Source organism: Lampetra planeri, chromosome 12, assembly GCF_965212315.1.
Source record: "Lampetra planeri chromosome 12, kcLamPlan1.2.h2, whole genome shotgun sequence".
NCBI classification, from domain to species: Eukaryota; Metazoa; Chordata; class Hyperoartia; order Petromyzontiformes; family Petromyzontidae; genus Lampetra; species Lampetra planeri.
In genome coordinates this window covers 463,182-476,721 of record NC_136118.1, presented here as the reverse complement: position 1 = coordinate 476,721, position 13,540 = coordinate 463,182, and the positions used below count along the sequence as shown (strand labels likewise).

General features: G+C 62.2%; 1 protein-coding gene across 1 annotated transcript; it reads right to left on the bottom strand.

Annotated features, from left to right (window-relative positions):
- Positions 1-2,218: 2,218 nt before the first annotated feature.
- Positions 2,219-6,436, bottom strand: LOC144721814 (secreted frizzled-related protein 5-like). Its single transcript, XM_078599737.1, has 3 exons — positions 5,386-6,436; positions 4,663-4,740; positions 2,219-2,733 (listed from the first exon to the last, which is right to left on the bottom strand). The coding sequence occupies exons 1-3, from the start codon at positions 6,002-6,004 to the stop codon at positions 2,399-2,401; spliced, it is 1,032 nt and encodes a 343-aa protein (XP_078455863.1). The 5' UTR covers positions 6,005-6,436; the 3' UTR covers positions 2,219-2,398.
- Between the last annotated feature and the right edge of the window lie 7,104 nt (positions 6,437-13,540).

Below are 13,540 nucleotides of genomic sequence, written 5' to 3'. Positions count from 1 at the left end.
CCATCATAGTTGATGATGACCATGGCACGTTTGTCATTTTGTTGGGCTTACTCACCCAGTCACCCACCCATGAACTCACCACCCTGCCAGGTCACCTCACTCTTCCCTTTGAATCTTCCTCGCACTGCTCCGCTTTAGAATTCGCTTCAATTTGGAATTACCTCCCATCGTCGTCTCTTTACCGCAGCTCTTACAATAATAATGTCGCTCTATTACAGACACGCGTTACACTGTTATCTCCTACAACTCGGATAAAGGGTGCCGTCTATGGCTGGCCGCTTACGATTTTGGTTTTTGGGACTGTGCCCAAATCAAACCTCAGAATCTCGTCTCTCTGGGTGAAGGGTTCCTCCTCGGGACTCCGTCAAGGTGAGAGCCGTGACTCCAACTGAGCAGTGCCGCTCTCTGGCGCTGCCTATAAAGGGCCGGAACGTCACCAGCCTGGATTCACGCAACGCCTGACTCTGCTGATGCGACACTAAATGTCGAAACCAGTCCACAGTTTGTGTTTAACCAACGCTGCTGTAACGATACACTTACAGGCCGTGTGGCTGATGGGATGTGTCAACACAGACGGCTGTGTGAAGGAGGCGCATCGTCTGCGTGTTCCTGTTGCTATATTCTCCACCACGACGCTCATGATTGTGTGCCGATGATTGGGGGAGTGGTTCTTGGTCTGCGTGAATCCTGCCGTCTGATCCGTGGTCCCGAGTTCCTGTTCCCTGGTTACTTGGCATCTGTCTGCTGCTGACGGTACGGGAGAGGAGGGGGGCAGGCCTGCCCCCTGTGTTTGTTTAGGGGAGCGCCACGGTAGCTAGGAGATGTTAACTACCTCGCCTGCTATACAGGAGGTCGTGGGTTCGATCCCGAACCTGACGCCTGCTATTTTGACTTTTTCGCTGAGAAACATACGTTTGGAGTAATTGGCGCCGATACATTTCCACGCGATACGCCGCTTCGTTAAGCTATCATTTGTGGCCAGGTCGCTTCTGAAAATGACTCAGTGGGCCTTACCTGGCAAACAATTATAGTTAGGGAGTCGCTGCAGGAGGGAAAGAAGATTTATGTTTCATTTCAGGGACCAAATTTACTCAGCAGCAGCATCAGCAGCTGCATGTGACTCCGCTTTCCTGCACTGCTGCTTCTTCTGATGCTGCTGCACCTGATTGGGCTGTTCTACTTCTACTGCTGCCTCCAGACATCAACAGCCCGTTGTCGTCTGCCGTCCACAGGTGACGGCGATGAGGACCGCGGAGAGTTGGGGCGCAGGAGTGGGGAAGAGCAAGGAGAGTGGGGGTGATGGAAGAGAGTGGGGAGGATGGAGAAGAGTGGGGAGGATGGAGGAGCGGGGGGGCAGCGGGAAGGAGGGAGCGGCTAGAGTGGAATGCGTTCGTTGTGTTGTGAGAGCTGAGGCACGACTGGGCACAGCAAGGGTGTGTGGAGAAAGAGTAGGAGGAGAGGAAGCAGGAGCAGCTGGGGGAGGGAGGGGATCAGGGAGACGCGTGGAGTCGAGGAGACAGCCCCGACACGGATACAACGGCTACATCTCAACTACACACGCGCGCGTGGGAGTCGGGGAGGGAGAGCGGGGAGGAGGAGGGAGGGAGAGAGAGCTACTCTAGCCCGGCCTCATTAAATCAGCTGAGCTTGGCGTGAGGGAGACCCCGTCGCGGGGTCGGGCCGGGGATAACGAGGCGTGATTACGGGACGCGACCGGCGGAGCCCGCGGGACAGCGGGAGTCGCGCGCGCCCGCCACCCCCTCCCCCTCCCTCTAGCCCCCCCTCCTCCTCCTCTCCCCCTCCCGCCGCAGGGCTCCACAATGCACGTGTAGAGACGAGGCCTGGTGGAGTGGCTCTCCCTGGGGGGCGTCTGTCTCGCTGGTTATGGACGAAGTGCTGTGCTGGTCGCGGAGCACTCCGAACGCCGCGTTTATCGTGGTTTTGCCGAATTAAGATGGAGAGGGAAAAAACCCACACGAATTTTGTGCGATGGGTTTTTATGCAGTCGTCCGTGGTGACCTCGCCACGACTGAGAACCCGGATTGATCACGGGCGGCCGGAACCCGGCATCCGCGGTGCCGGCTCAGGGGATTCGTCACGACCATGTCAGAAATACTGAGCCGCCGGGGGTCAACCTATTGTGGGGACCTCTCACTGGGACCCTGACCAATGTCTGTAAACAAAGGCGTGCGCACGGGTGACGATAGTGAGGCGCGAGTCGCGTGCAATCAAATTTATTCTGCGTTCTGCAGATCAAGCAACACGATCCAGAGATCAGAAGCACCGCGAGACACAATCGGCAAGAGACGTCACGCACCGACCGTGCTACTAATTGTCCACGGCTTGGCCGTGACTGCAGAGGCACCCACAGCGGAGGTCGTGCCATCGGGGTCCTCCTTCAGAGCGCCGAGTGGAGCGCGGGACACGCGTGTCCCTTGAGACGGCGCAACGCGGCGCGCGCGGCCCCGCCGCCACCGCCGTCGAGGCGGAAGGCGGCCGTGAGCAAGAGGCGATGCCCCGCGCGGCGACCCATGACGAGGAGGGGAGCGGCCCCGCGAGGCGCATCGAGCTGCGGGCACGAGCAGCGCGCCCCGTTCTTCAGCGTCAGCACGAGGCGCCGCAGGTCCCGGGGCCGCAGGGGCCCCGCGCGCAGGATCCGCCGCCTCTTGCGGCTCCCGATGACGCGGCGGTCCCGCTCGGTGCGACGGACCTCCTTGATGCGCATTCTCAGGGCTGTAGGTACGGGAGGGCACGGCAGGTGGGGGCAGGTCAATGCTAGTACGAGGGGGCACGTGCGCGCACGGCAGGTCATGGGTGGTCACCGGAAGTCGTGGGCTCAGGGGAATCGCAAATGTAAGGAATGCCATGGACGAACTCCCAAGGAGATCACATCGCAGGTGGGCACAGGACGTGGGAGGTAACGAAGATCTTGCGAGGTCAGAGACCATCACTAAAAGCCATGACGGTCACGAAAGGTCATGGACGGGCACGGGAAGTCGCAAGCAGCCACAGGTGGTCGTGGGGGAGGGGCGAAGGAGTCTCGGTGGCTGGAAGCGTCTTCATGGCGGCATTTGAAAAAGGCGTTGTGGAAACCCACACGATAACAATGAGAATGATGATTCTAACGATGGTGATGCTTACCCTAAATATGTAAATGATTATTTAATTTGACCCTCAAATGTCCCCGGGACATAATACTGAGTGGGCAGAGAATCTCATTGACCTCCTTGCTCCCTGTTAAAGCGAAGGAGTAAGGGAACAAGAGACCCGTCTACCCCCCCTCCTCATCTCCCTCCGCCCTCCCCTAAACCCGGGCACACCCTCCCAAGCACAAAGCCGCGTCTCTCTCCCTCGTGCAACTCTCTGCGCTTCCTGGGATGGAGGTGATGGAGTCGCGGCCTCTTCCGCGTGCCGGAGCCGAGGGCCTCTGTGCGGCAACAGCGGGGCCTTTGTCAGAGACAACTCCAGCGGGGCCTTTGTCAGAGACAACTCCAGCGGAGGAGGGGAGGGGGACGGGGGGGTCTCCCCCCGCGAGGAGGGGGAGGAGCGGCGCAGCCGAGGAACTATCTCACGCAGAGAGACGCATGGTGCAAATTCTAATTAACTTCTAGAAGGTCCAGATAACTCAAGTTTAGCACAGGTGCGTCTATCCCTGTAGTTGTACAACCTTTACATCAGTACGGTAGTTTAGAAGATTCGGGCCCACACAGGGCGAGTTGGTTTCATCCTATGTGCCAGACGAAAGTTTTGCGTCGCTATTACTCTCGTGCCGATCGTTTACGAAATAACCACCAGAATCGGCGAAGTCGTGGGGCCTCCACACCCGTCCGGTGTGACGCTAAAGCCAATACAAAGCGGCTGATGCGCGACTGCTCCTCTCGGAAATTCTCCACGAGTCTCAAGATTCTTATTCTCGAGGGTCCTGCATTGGCATGTTTGGCAAAATGAATGGTTGGCTTCGTTTAAAGAGGGCACTGAATTCCAAAGTAAAAAAAAATCACCACGCACACGACTGGAACGCACGAACCCACGTGTTGTGCCGAGCACCTTACAGCCCAGCGCGTGCGGCAGTTTCACAAGTCTCTGCGTGATCCACTAACCCTGAGCTTCGAAAGATCCGTTTCAGAGGCGCGTGACATTGCATCCGAAGGCCCAATCATCGCTCTCATTTCCGACAGCGACTTCCAGCCTTCCATCGTCGCAGCAGAACGCCCCATAACCACCCTTCTCATCCCATTATCGCCGCATTCCGTAGCGCATCTCCCTCTGCCCATCTCCTGCTGTGCGATTCGAGAGTTCGAGAACAACGACTTGAGGGAGGAGGGGCGGGGGGTGTTGAGGCGCGGGGATTAATCAGAATCAGTCTCTTTTTCACACGGGTCCAGTAAGGGGCGGGTCCGAACCTCACAACAACAAACAAAGCAACGACACAATAGGCGTGTTAAGTTAGGAAAGGTAAACAAATCACTTTAAAAAACAACAAATATATAGAGTGTTTTTTTCAGAAGCGATCTGGCCTCAAATCATAGCTCAACGAAGTGGCTCATCATGTGGACATGTATAGCAGCAGAATAATCTAAATGCATGTTTCTAAATGTGGATGGAAAAACCGGAGGACCCAGGAGGACCCAGAGTCCGCGTGCTGCTCCGCGTTCGTCTCACCGAACTCGCTGGCGCAGTACAGATCCGCGATGGTGTCGGGCAGGACGTCGCTCTCGCACTGCGGGCAGAGCTCGGAGGCTGAGGGGAGGAGGCACGGGATCCGAGTGAGGTGGGGGGGGCATGAGGGCACGGTAGTTAGGGGCCATGGGGGAACAAGGGGGGCAAAGGGTAGCGTCACTGTCACTCGAGATCTTGGGGCGATGTCTCCGTGGTGAGGGAGCGCGTCACCACACGGGACCCCTGACCCCGTCTCTGGCCCCCGTCCGCGCTGTGCCCCTCCGAAATATCTGACCCCCGTGTCCCTGTCCCCATCTCTGTTCCCACGCGTGCCCGTGGGCGAGTCCACGTGGCTGTGCGTGTGCCCGTTCCTCGTAGCCCAGTGGCTGTGCGAGCGTGCTGCGCGACAAACCGGCGGCCCGACGTCAATTTAAGATCACGGATAACGTCACCTACGAGTGTAATCAGAATTATGCATGGGCCTCTCCAATGTCGACTAAGCCTTAGAAGAGTACCCGATTCGGTGTGGGAAGTGGTGCTGGCTACACAAGCTCCTCGTGCTCTGTTCTCGCCTTATGAGTCGCTCGCTAACAGCGCGTGTACTCACTCATGTGTCCAATGTGTGCGCGTGTACCCGTCTGCCCTATAGCCCTATAGCCCTGCACCTGTCAGTATACCCTCGGCTCTCCCCGCGTCCCCTTTGTGCGCCCATGCCGCGCCTCCTACCCGGCTGCGCCGCGTGTTGCCCGCCCTTGGACTGGAACTGGAGGCCGATGCAGAGATCTCGATCGAGCGGGAATCTCTCGCAGCGCAACATCTCGGGCCACGGGAAGCCGAACGCGTCCATGAGCGGAGCGCACGCGGCGCGCACGGACGCGCAGAGCGCGCGGCACGGCGCCACGGGCCGCGCCAGGCACACGGGCGCGAAGAGCGCGCAGAGCAGCAGCCGCGCGTCCGGATGGCAGCGCCGAGCCAACAGCGGGACCCACGCTCCCGCCTGCTGCAGCACCTCGCCCATGCTGTCGTGGTCCAGCAGGTTGGGGAGGCGCATCGACGCGTAGCCGATGCCGTGGCACAGCCGCAGCTCGGGAGGGATGGGCACGCACGCCGGCCGCCGCGGGTGGAAGGCCGGACCCCACGTCCATCCTCCAGGGCCCGCGGAGATCTCGGAGTCCTCGGCCTGCGCGTCGCCCTGCCAGCTGTACGCGTACTCGTAGACGTCGTCCGCTGGAGCGGCGGGCAGCGGCAAGGCAGCGTGTGTGCAGCGGGAGAGCAGCAGCAGCAGGAAAAACGACACCACCGCGTCCCGGAGCAGGGCCCCGGGAGGGCCCCGTGCGCGCCTCATGGAGGGAGCAGGGACCCAGGCGAAGGGCACTCTTCGTGTAGGGCCGCTCCTGGGTGGTTCCCTATGCACGAGATTGGCGATGAGTTGAAGAGCCAGCCCAGAGCCTCACTTTCCCCGTGAGTCTCAGATCCTCGTTTCGTTTCTGACCTAGCGAATTCGGACTCACAGAGGTCTCAAAATGTAGACTCTGTAAGCCGCCTCCCAGGCACAAAGCGACACACATCGACAGTGGATGTCCTTGCCCTGCACTTTGATCCTCCGCACAGAGATGTCTGCTGTATGTGCGTCTCTACCCTTGTCAGCGAATATATATATCTCTGATTCTATCGGTGTGTGTGTGAGTGAGTATGTCTGTGAGTCTGCCTTATCGTCTGTGAGCTCGCCGTGGAGTCGGTGTCCCTGGGCCCCTGGGCGCTCCGCCCCGGGTCTCGAGACTCCGCTTTATTGAGTCGCGCCTGGTCCGGGGGAGGGAGAGGGTGCGGGAACTCGGCCAATCGAGGAACAGGACCCAGCTCTGACGAAGCGACTCTCGCCGTTGGTCCCCCATGCACCTGACCCCGCCTGGCCCCTGGGCGGGGGGACCCGGCTCCGTGGACTCCCGCGCCTCCCCGTTGCCCCCCGTCCCTCTCCAACACCGCGCCTACCCACGCGCCCGCCTACAGAATGATCACGATCCTGGCTGCCCCCGTGTCTATCTTTCTTGTGACGTTGCTGTTCCATGCATGCCCTGCTGTGCCTACCGCCGACGCTGCATCCCCACGACTTTAATTGTGGTCGACACAGGTGACGACACAGGTGACCCAACGGTGCTGTCAGGCGCAGTTGCTGGACCGAGCCACGTGCAGTGCTGCTCGTGCCCCTTGTCTCGGACAGGCGACAGGCACCGGGCAGGCTACAAATAGTGGACAGGGGCACGTTTGACAAGTAACATGTGACCTGTGACAAGTGACAGGTCTTGTGTGATGGGTGACGCGTGGGCTGTGATGTCTAAGTGACATGATGACAGTTTCGATGTTGCGGGTCACGTGTGCCGGAAAGCATGTTTAGCCTGACATATTACAGATGTCACGTGATATGCGACATATGAAAGGCGGTGTGCGCCAAGTCACGTGCAAGAGCTGACCTGTCACAGGCGACACGTGTCGCGACAGGTGACAGGGCGGGTGTCATCACTCCAGGCTTCACGGTACAGCCGAGGACTTTCCCGACGCGCACGAGTTTATCAATCAACAGGCGCGGGTGGTGGTTCATGCAGACCACTGGAAAACAAGGGGGGGGATGAGTGATTCCACTCTCCCGCTGCTCCATCGCGCCCCCTCTCCTACCAAACACGTGTCCGCGCCGCGGGTAATTAGCGCTAATTGGGAGCAGTCATGAACGCGGTCGCGTTCAACCCGCGCCTGTGCGACGTGGCTCGCGCGCTTTCACCTCCATTATCTCGGCTTTCTGCTCCGCTTAGTGTGAGATCGTTAGCGCTAATTAGGCAATAATAGCTTTGTTTAAAACGCCACGCGCTCGATTGTTGCTCCAAACTGCGGCGCGGGGGAAGGGAGATCGCAGCCTCATCTCGGCCCAATTAAGCCCCTCGCCATCCCTCCGCCCCGCGACGGTGGCGGCGGAAACGGGAGCAGCGGGGAGAGGCGCAGGAGAAACACATCCACCACTCCACGGCATCCTCCAATCCTCTCCTCGGGGCCCAGGTGAGAAAGTCCCAACCCCCAACCCCCACCACCAGAAATCTCTGGGGAGCCGGAGTGGTGTGGGGACCGTGCATGGGCAGGGGATTCTCCTCGAGTTCTCACAACATGCTTCAGTGGGCTGCGAAGATTCGTGAAGACTCACGAAGCCCCTCATGAAGACGCGTGAAGCTCCGTGCCTGCGCGCTGCCGGGCCGGATCCCGCCTCCGAGTCCGTGGGTCCAGGGGCCCAGGGGTCCAGGGGTCCCGTGTTTGTCCGCGGGGGAGGGGGCTGCGTGTGATTAATGGAGCCGCGCCGCAGTAGAAGGTCGCGACCCCCCCCCACCCGCGTCGCTGAAAGTACAAAGTGTGAGAGTGTTTGAATTGGCTGCTGGGCGCGATAAGCGAGAGGCGTTTAATGTCCCGTATCGCGGTTCTTGGTGAATCATTCATCGCGCCGCAAAGCCCCCCCGAGAACCGCACCCCGCACAGATAGGGAAGGGGGTGGGGGTAGGGGGTGAGGGAGGGGTGGATGGGAGGGGAGGTGGGTCCCCCCCCCCTACGAAGCCCTTCGCGTTGAGGAGGAGGAGGAGGGGGCGTTACTTCCCCCACCGCGACCGTATCCGTTTTGAATCGGTGAGCGAAGGAGACCCGCGCAGCTCGACCTCCCCACCACCAGTGCAGCTTTGCGCGATATCGGGCGCGTTCCACATGCCGCACGGAACAACGTCTGATGAGGTTGAAGAGTGGTGGTGGGGGGGGGTAGCGGGGGGAGTGTGGGGAGTGGGGTGGGGAATTCCCCCCACTGTCCGATGTCTCCACGTGCGGCATGAGCAGCAGCAGCAGCGACATCACCGCTCCCCATCGCTCCAAAACTAAAGCCACGAATCCAGGACCTGGGTCCGCCACGGGGCCGCCAGCGACGCGCGGGGCTCGAGCAGCGTCGCACTGCCCCCACCAATTGTTTTTTTACTTTGATGTCGGGCCCTGTTTAAAATGCTTGCTAATTCGCGATCGCCCCCCCCCCCTCGCCACCCCCGCCATGTGTGAGTATGGGTCTCTATGTAAGTCACGGCTCTCTGTGTGAGTCTATGCGTCTGTGTGAGTCACGTGCAGTTGCGGACTGGGACAAAAACATCGGCCCACGATTTGTTGTAAACACAGCTGGTCCCGAATTGCCGTGGGATCTCATTCGCCCATTTGGGGCCGGGTCCAAAAACACATTGGCCGGTGAGGAAGAATCTTTGAGGCTGTCGAATATGGCACTTAATGCCAACTGATAGCATAAATAAGCAATGCAGTGTATCCATTACAGCTAATACAATATTTTTATTTAAAAAGTGACATTTTTTCTTACTCTGATCACATGTGCAATTTCCCCACACAGACAGACCCAGGGGTCCTCAATGCAGAGGTCACAACAGTCTCCGTTTGCAGTCAGCGCCTGGAAGGAGGAGGCGGAGCTGTACTAAAGGAACCAGGTTCTCCAAGGTCATCCCAAATTATTGTTCATTACACTCCTCCGTAGCCTTCCACAGTGGTGTGTTTGTGTGGATGATGGAGGGGTCTTCTGAGGCGGAGCTCTCTGACCTCCATTTTCATGATTTTGTGGGATGTCTCGATGCATTGGGCATCTTGCATAATGCACCCGTGTTTGTGTCTCCGTATTCATCGCTCCGTTTCACTGATATAGTTGGCAGATGATGTCCAGGTCCCCGTGATGTCCTGCAGGATTTATTTTAGCATTCGTGTTTTGTGTGCGTGGGTTCGTTCGTGCGTGGGTCGTGCGTGTTGCACCGGGACAGTCTCCTCCGCAACCGTGTGACGGTGTGAGACTGGGTCGCGAGAGTGCTGGAGGTTGCCGTTTGTCAGTTTCTGGAGAACACTGTTCCTGGAATTCACTTTCGATGTCATCGTCGTGATGCCATCAATGTCGTCGGTGTTTCGGTGGAACGTGCCGCCTCAGCCGCGCTGGATGCTGATGGTGCCACAAGGACTGTTCCATCTCGCGACGCCTGGCGCTGCCGCCTCGCCTGGTGGTATGCCAGCTGGAAGGAGCACACTCGCGGCTTGCTGGACTCGTACGTTGGCGTCTGATTAGTTAATACGTTAGACAATGCTATGCATTTGTCCACGAAAGCCTCGATGAGGCTCAAGATTATTTTGCTTGAGGGTCCTGCTACACAGGGATGTTTAGCCAATTCATGGATGAGCGTGCAGTAACACTGTAGATAAACAGAGAAAAGACGCACACGACAGGATAACACATGCAAAACTCCATGCAGATAGATACAATAATCCGTCTATCTACTGCCATCTCCTGGTCACCGCACAACGCCTGCTATTCCCAGATCGCTCCACCCAGCCCCATGTACTCAACCAGTAGCGGCGTAAGCAGCCTCCTCCGGCTATTCGGGATCGTTACGAATGTAATGGCTGCAGGAACTATGTTCACCTATTTGTGAGACTACGGATGCAACTAAACGATCATCATACCTGCGATGTATAGTATAGTGAGATGAATAATACAGGTAGGAACAACAGTTCCACACTGCCCACCAGGGATTATTTGTCTATCTGTCGTGCATGGCCCCGCCCCACCAGAGCCCTCCCATTGGCTCGGGGGCGCCGACCAATGGGAGCGGTGGGTTGGGGTTGGTAGAGGGGGGGGGTTAGTGGTGGGGGGGGGGGTCACTGGTGGGGGGGGGGGCACCGCCGCGACTCGAGCCAATGAGGAGACGGGCGATGTTTCATTTCCAAATATTTAACTGGGGGAGGGTGGCTCCATTCATAAAATGGATGCCTTGAAAAGAAAAAAGCGGATCTTTTTGCCTCGTGTTTCTTTCAACATTCCCAGCCTTAAGGTGATTCAGTTGGGGGTGGGAGGGGTGGGGCTGGATGGAGAGGGGCTGGGTGGAGAGGGTGGGGCTGGGGGGTAGAGGGTGGGGCTGGGTGGGGCTGGGGGGTAAAGGGTGGGGCTGGGTGGGGCTGGGGGTAGAGGGTGCGGCTGGGTGGGGCTGGGGGGTAGAGGGTGGGGCTGGGTGGGGCTGGGGGGTAGTGGATGGGGCTGGGGGGTAGAGGGTGGGGCTGGGGGTAGAGGGTGGGGCTGGGTGGGGCTGGGGGGTAGAGGGTGGGGCTGGGTGCGGCTGGGGGGTAGAGGGTGGGGCTGGGGGGTAGAGGGTGGGCTGGGGGGTAGAGGGTGGGGCTGGGTGGGGCTGGGGGGTAGAGGGTGGGGCTGGGTGGGGCTGGGGGGTAGAGGGTGGGGCTGGGTGGGGCTGGGTGGGGCTGGGGGGTAGAGGGTGGGGCTGGGTGGGGCTGGGGGGTAGAGGGTGGGGCTGGGTGGGGCTGGGGGGTAGAGGGTGGGGCTGGGTGGGGCTGGGGGGTAGGGGGTAGAGGGTGGGGCTGGGTGGGGCTGGGTGGTAGAGGGTGGGGCTGGGGGGTAGAGGGCGGGGCTGGGTGGGGCTGGGTGGGGGTAGAGGGCGGGGGTAGAGGGCGGGGTTGGGTGGGGGTAGAGGGCGGGGCTGGGTGGGGGTAGAGGGCGGGGCTGGGTGGGGCTGGGTGGAGGTAGAGGGCGGGGCTGGGTGGGGGTAGAGGGTGGGACTGGGTGGGGCTGGTGAGGAGGTAGAGGGTGGGGCTGGGTGGGGGTAGAGGCTGGGTGGGGGTAGAGGGTGGGGCTGGGTGGGGGTAGAGGGTGGGGCTGGGTGGGGGTAGAGGGTGGGGCTGGGTGGGGGTAGAGGGTGGGGCTGGGTGGGGCTGGGTGGGGCTGGGTGGGGCTGGGTGGGGCTGGGTGGGGCTGGGTGGGGCTGGGTGGGGCTGGGTGGGGCTGGGTGGGGCTGGGTGTGGGTAGAGGGTGGGGCTGGGTGGGGCTCGGTGGGGGTAGAGGGTGAGACTGGGTGGGGGTAGAGGGCGCGGCTGGGTGGGGCTGGGTGGGGCTGGGTGGGGATGGGTGGGGCTGGGTGGGGCTGGGTGGGGCTGGGGGGTAGAGGGTGGGGCTGGGTGGGGCTGGGGGGTAGAGGGTGGGGCTGGGGGGTAGAGGGTGGGGCTGGGTGGGGCTGGGGGGTAGAGGGTGGGGCTGGGTGGGGCTGGGAAGTAGAGGGTGGGGCTGGGTGGGGCTGGGGGGTAGAGGGTGGGGCTGGGGGGGGCTGGGGGGTAGGGGGTAGAGGGTGGGGCTGGGTGGGGCTGGGTGGTAGAGGGTGGGGCTGGGGGGTAGAGGGCGGGGCTGGGTGGGGCTGGGTGGGGGTAGAGGGCGGGGGTAGAGGGCGGGGCTGGGTGGGGGTAGAGGGCGGGGCTGGGTGGGGGTAGAGGGCGGGGCTGGGTGGGGCTGGGTGGAGGTAGAGGGCGGGGCTGGGTGGGGGTAGAGGGTGGGGCTGGGTGGGGCTGGGTGAGAGGGTGGGGCTGGGTGGGGGTAGAGGCTGGGTGGGGGTAGAGGGTGGGGCTGGGTGGGGGTAGAGGGTGGGGCTGGGTGGGGCTGGGTGGGGCTGGGTGGGGCTGGGTGGGGGTAAAGGGTGGGGCTGGGTGGGGCTGGGTGGGGCTGGGTGGGGCTGGGTGTGGGTAGAGGGTGGGGCTGGGTGGGGCTCGGTGGGGTAGAGGGTGGGACTGGGTGGGGGTAGAGGGCGCGGCTGGGTGGGGCTGGGTGGGGCTGGGTGGGGGTAGAGGGCGGGGCTGGGTGGGGCTGGGTGGAGGTAGAGGGCGGGGCTGGGTGGGGGTAGAGGGTGGGGCTGGGTGGGGCTGGGTGGGGGTAGAGGGTGGGGCTAGGTGGGGGTAGAGGGTGGGGCTGGGTGGGGGTAGAGGGTGGGGCTGGGTGGGGGTAGAGGGTGGGGCTGGGTGGGGCTGGGTGGGGCTGGGTGGGGGTAGAGGGTGGGGCTGGGTGGGGCTGGGTGGGGCTGGGTGGGGCTGGGTGGGGGTAGAGGGTGGGGCTGGGTGGGGCTGGGTGGGGCTGGGTGGGGCTGGGTGGGGCTGGGTGGGGCTGGGTGGGGCTGAGTGGGCTGGGTGGGGCTGGGTGGGGGTAGAGGGTGGGGCTGGGTGGGGCTCGGTGGGGGTAGAGGGTGGGACTGGGTGGGGGTAGAGGGCGCGGCTGGGTGGGGCTGGGTGGGGCTGGGTGGGGGTAGAGGGTGGGGCTGGGTGGAGCTGGGTGGGGCTGGGTGGGGTAGAGGGTGGGGCTGGGTGGGGCTGGGTGGGGGTAGAGGGTGGGCTGGGTGGGGGTAGAGGGTGGGCTGGGTGGGGGTAGAGGGTGGGCTGGGTGGGGGTAGAGGGCGGGGCTGGGTGGGCTGGGTGGGGGTAGAGGGCGGGGCTGGGTGGGGGTAGAGGGCGGGGCTGGGTGGGGGGTAGCGGGCGGGGCTGGGTGGGGCTGGGTGGGAGTAGATGGTGGGGCTGGATGGGGCTGGGTGGGGGTAGAGGGCGGGGCTGGGTTGGGGGTAGAGGGCGGGGCTGGGTGGGGGTAGAGGGCGGGGCTGGGTGGGGTAGAGGGTGGGGCTGGGTGGGGGTAGAGGGTGGGGCTGGGTGGGGTAGAGGGTGGGGCTGGGTGGGGGTAGAGGGTGGGGCTGGGTGGGGGTAGAGGGTGGGGCTGGGTGGGGGTAGAGGGTGGGGCTGGGTGGGGGTAGAGGGTGGGGCAGGGTGGGGGTAGAGGGTGGGGCTGGGTGGGGGTAGAGGTGGGGCTGGGTGGGGGGGCTGGGTGGGGCTGGGGGCTGGTGGGCAGGGTGAGGCTGGGTGGGGGTAGAGGGTGGGGCTGGGTGGGGGTAGAGGGTGGGGCTGGGTGGGGGGGTAGAGGGTAGAGGGTGGGGATGGGTGGGGCTGGGTGGGGGTAGAGGGTGGGGCTGGGTGGGGGTAGAGGGTGGGGCTGGGTGGGGCTGGGTGGGGGTAG

Excerpts from the sequence above, each read along its gene's own strand:
- LOC144721814 (XM_078599737.1), bottom strand. The coding sequence starts at position 6,004 with ATGAGGCGCGCACGGGGCCCTCCCGGGGCCCTGCTCCGGGACGCGGTG. Across the intron at positions 4,741-5,385 it reads GCAACACGCGGCGCAGCCGG|CCTCCGAGCTCTGCCCGCAG; the intron begins GTAGGAGGCGCG and ends TCCTCCCCTCAG. Across the intron at positions 2,734-4,662 it reads GTACTGCGCCAGCGAGTTCG|CCCTGAGAATGCGCATCAAG; the intron begins GTGAGACGAACG and ends CCGTACCTACAG.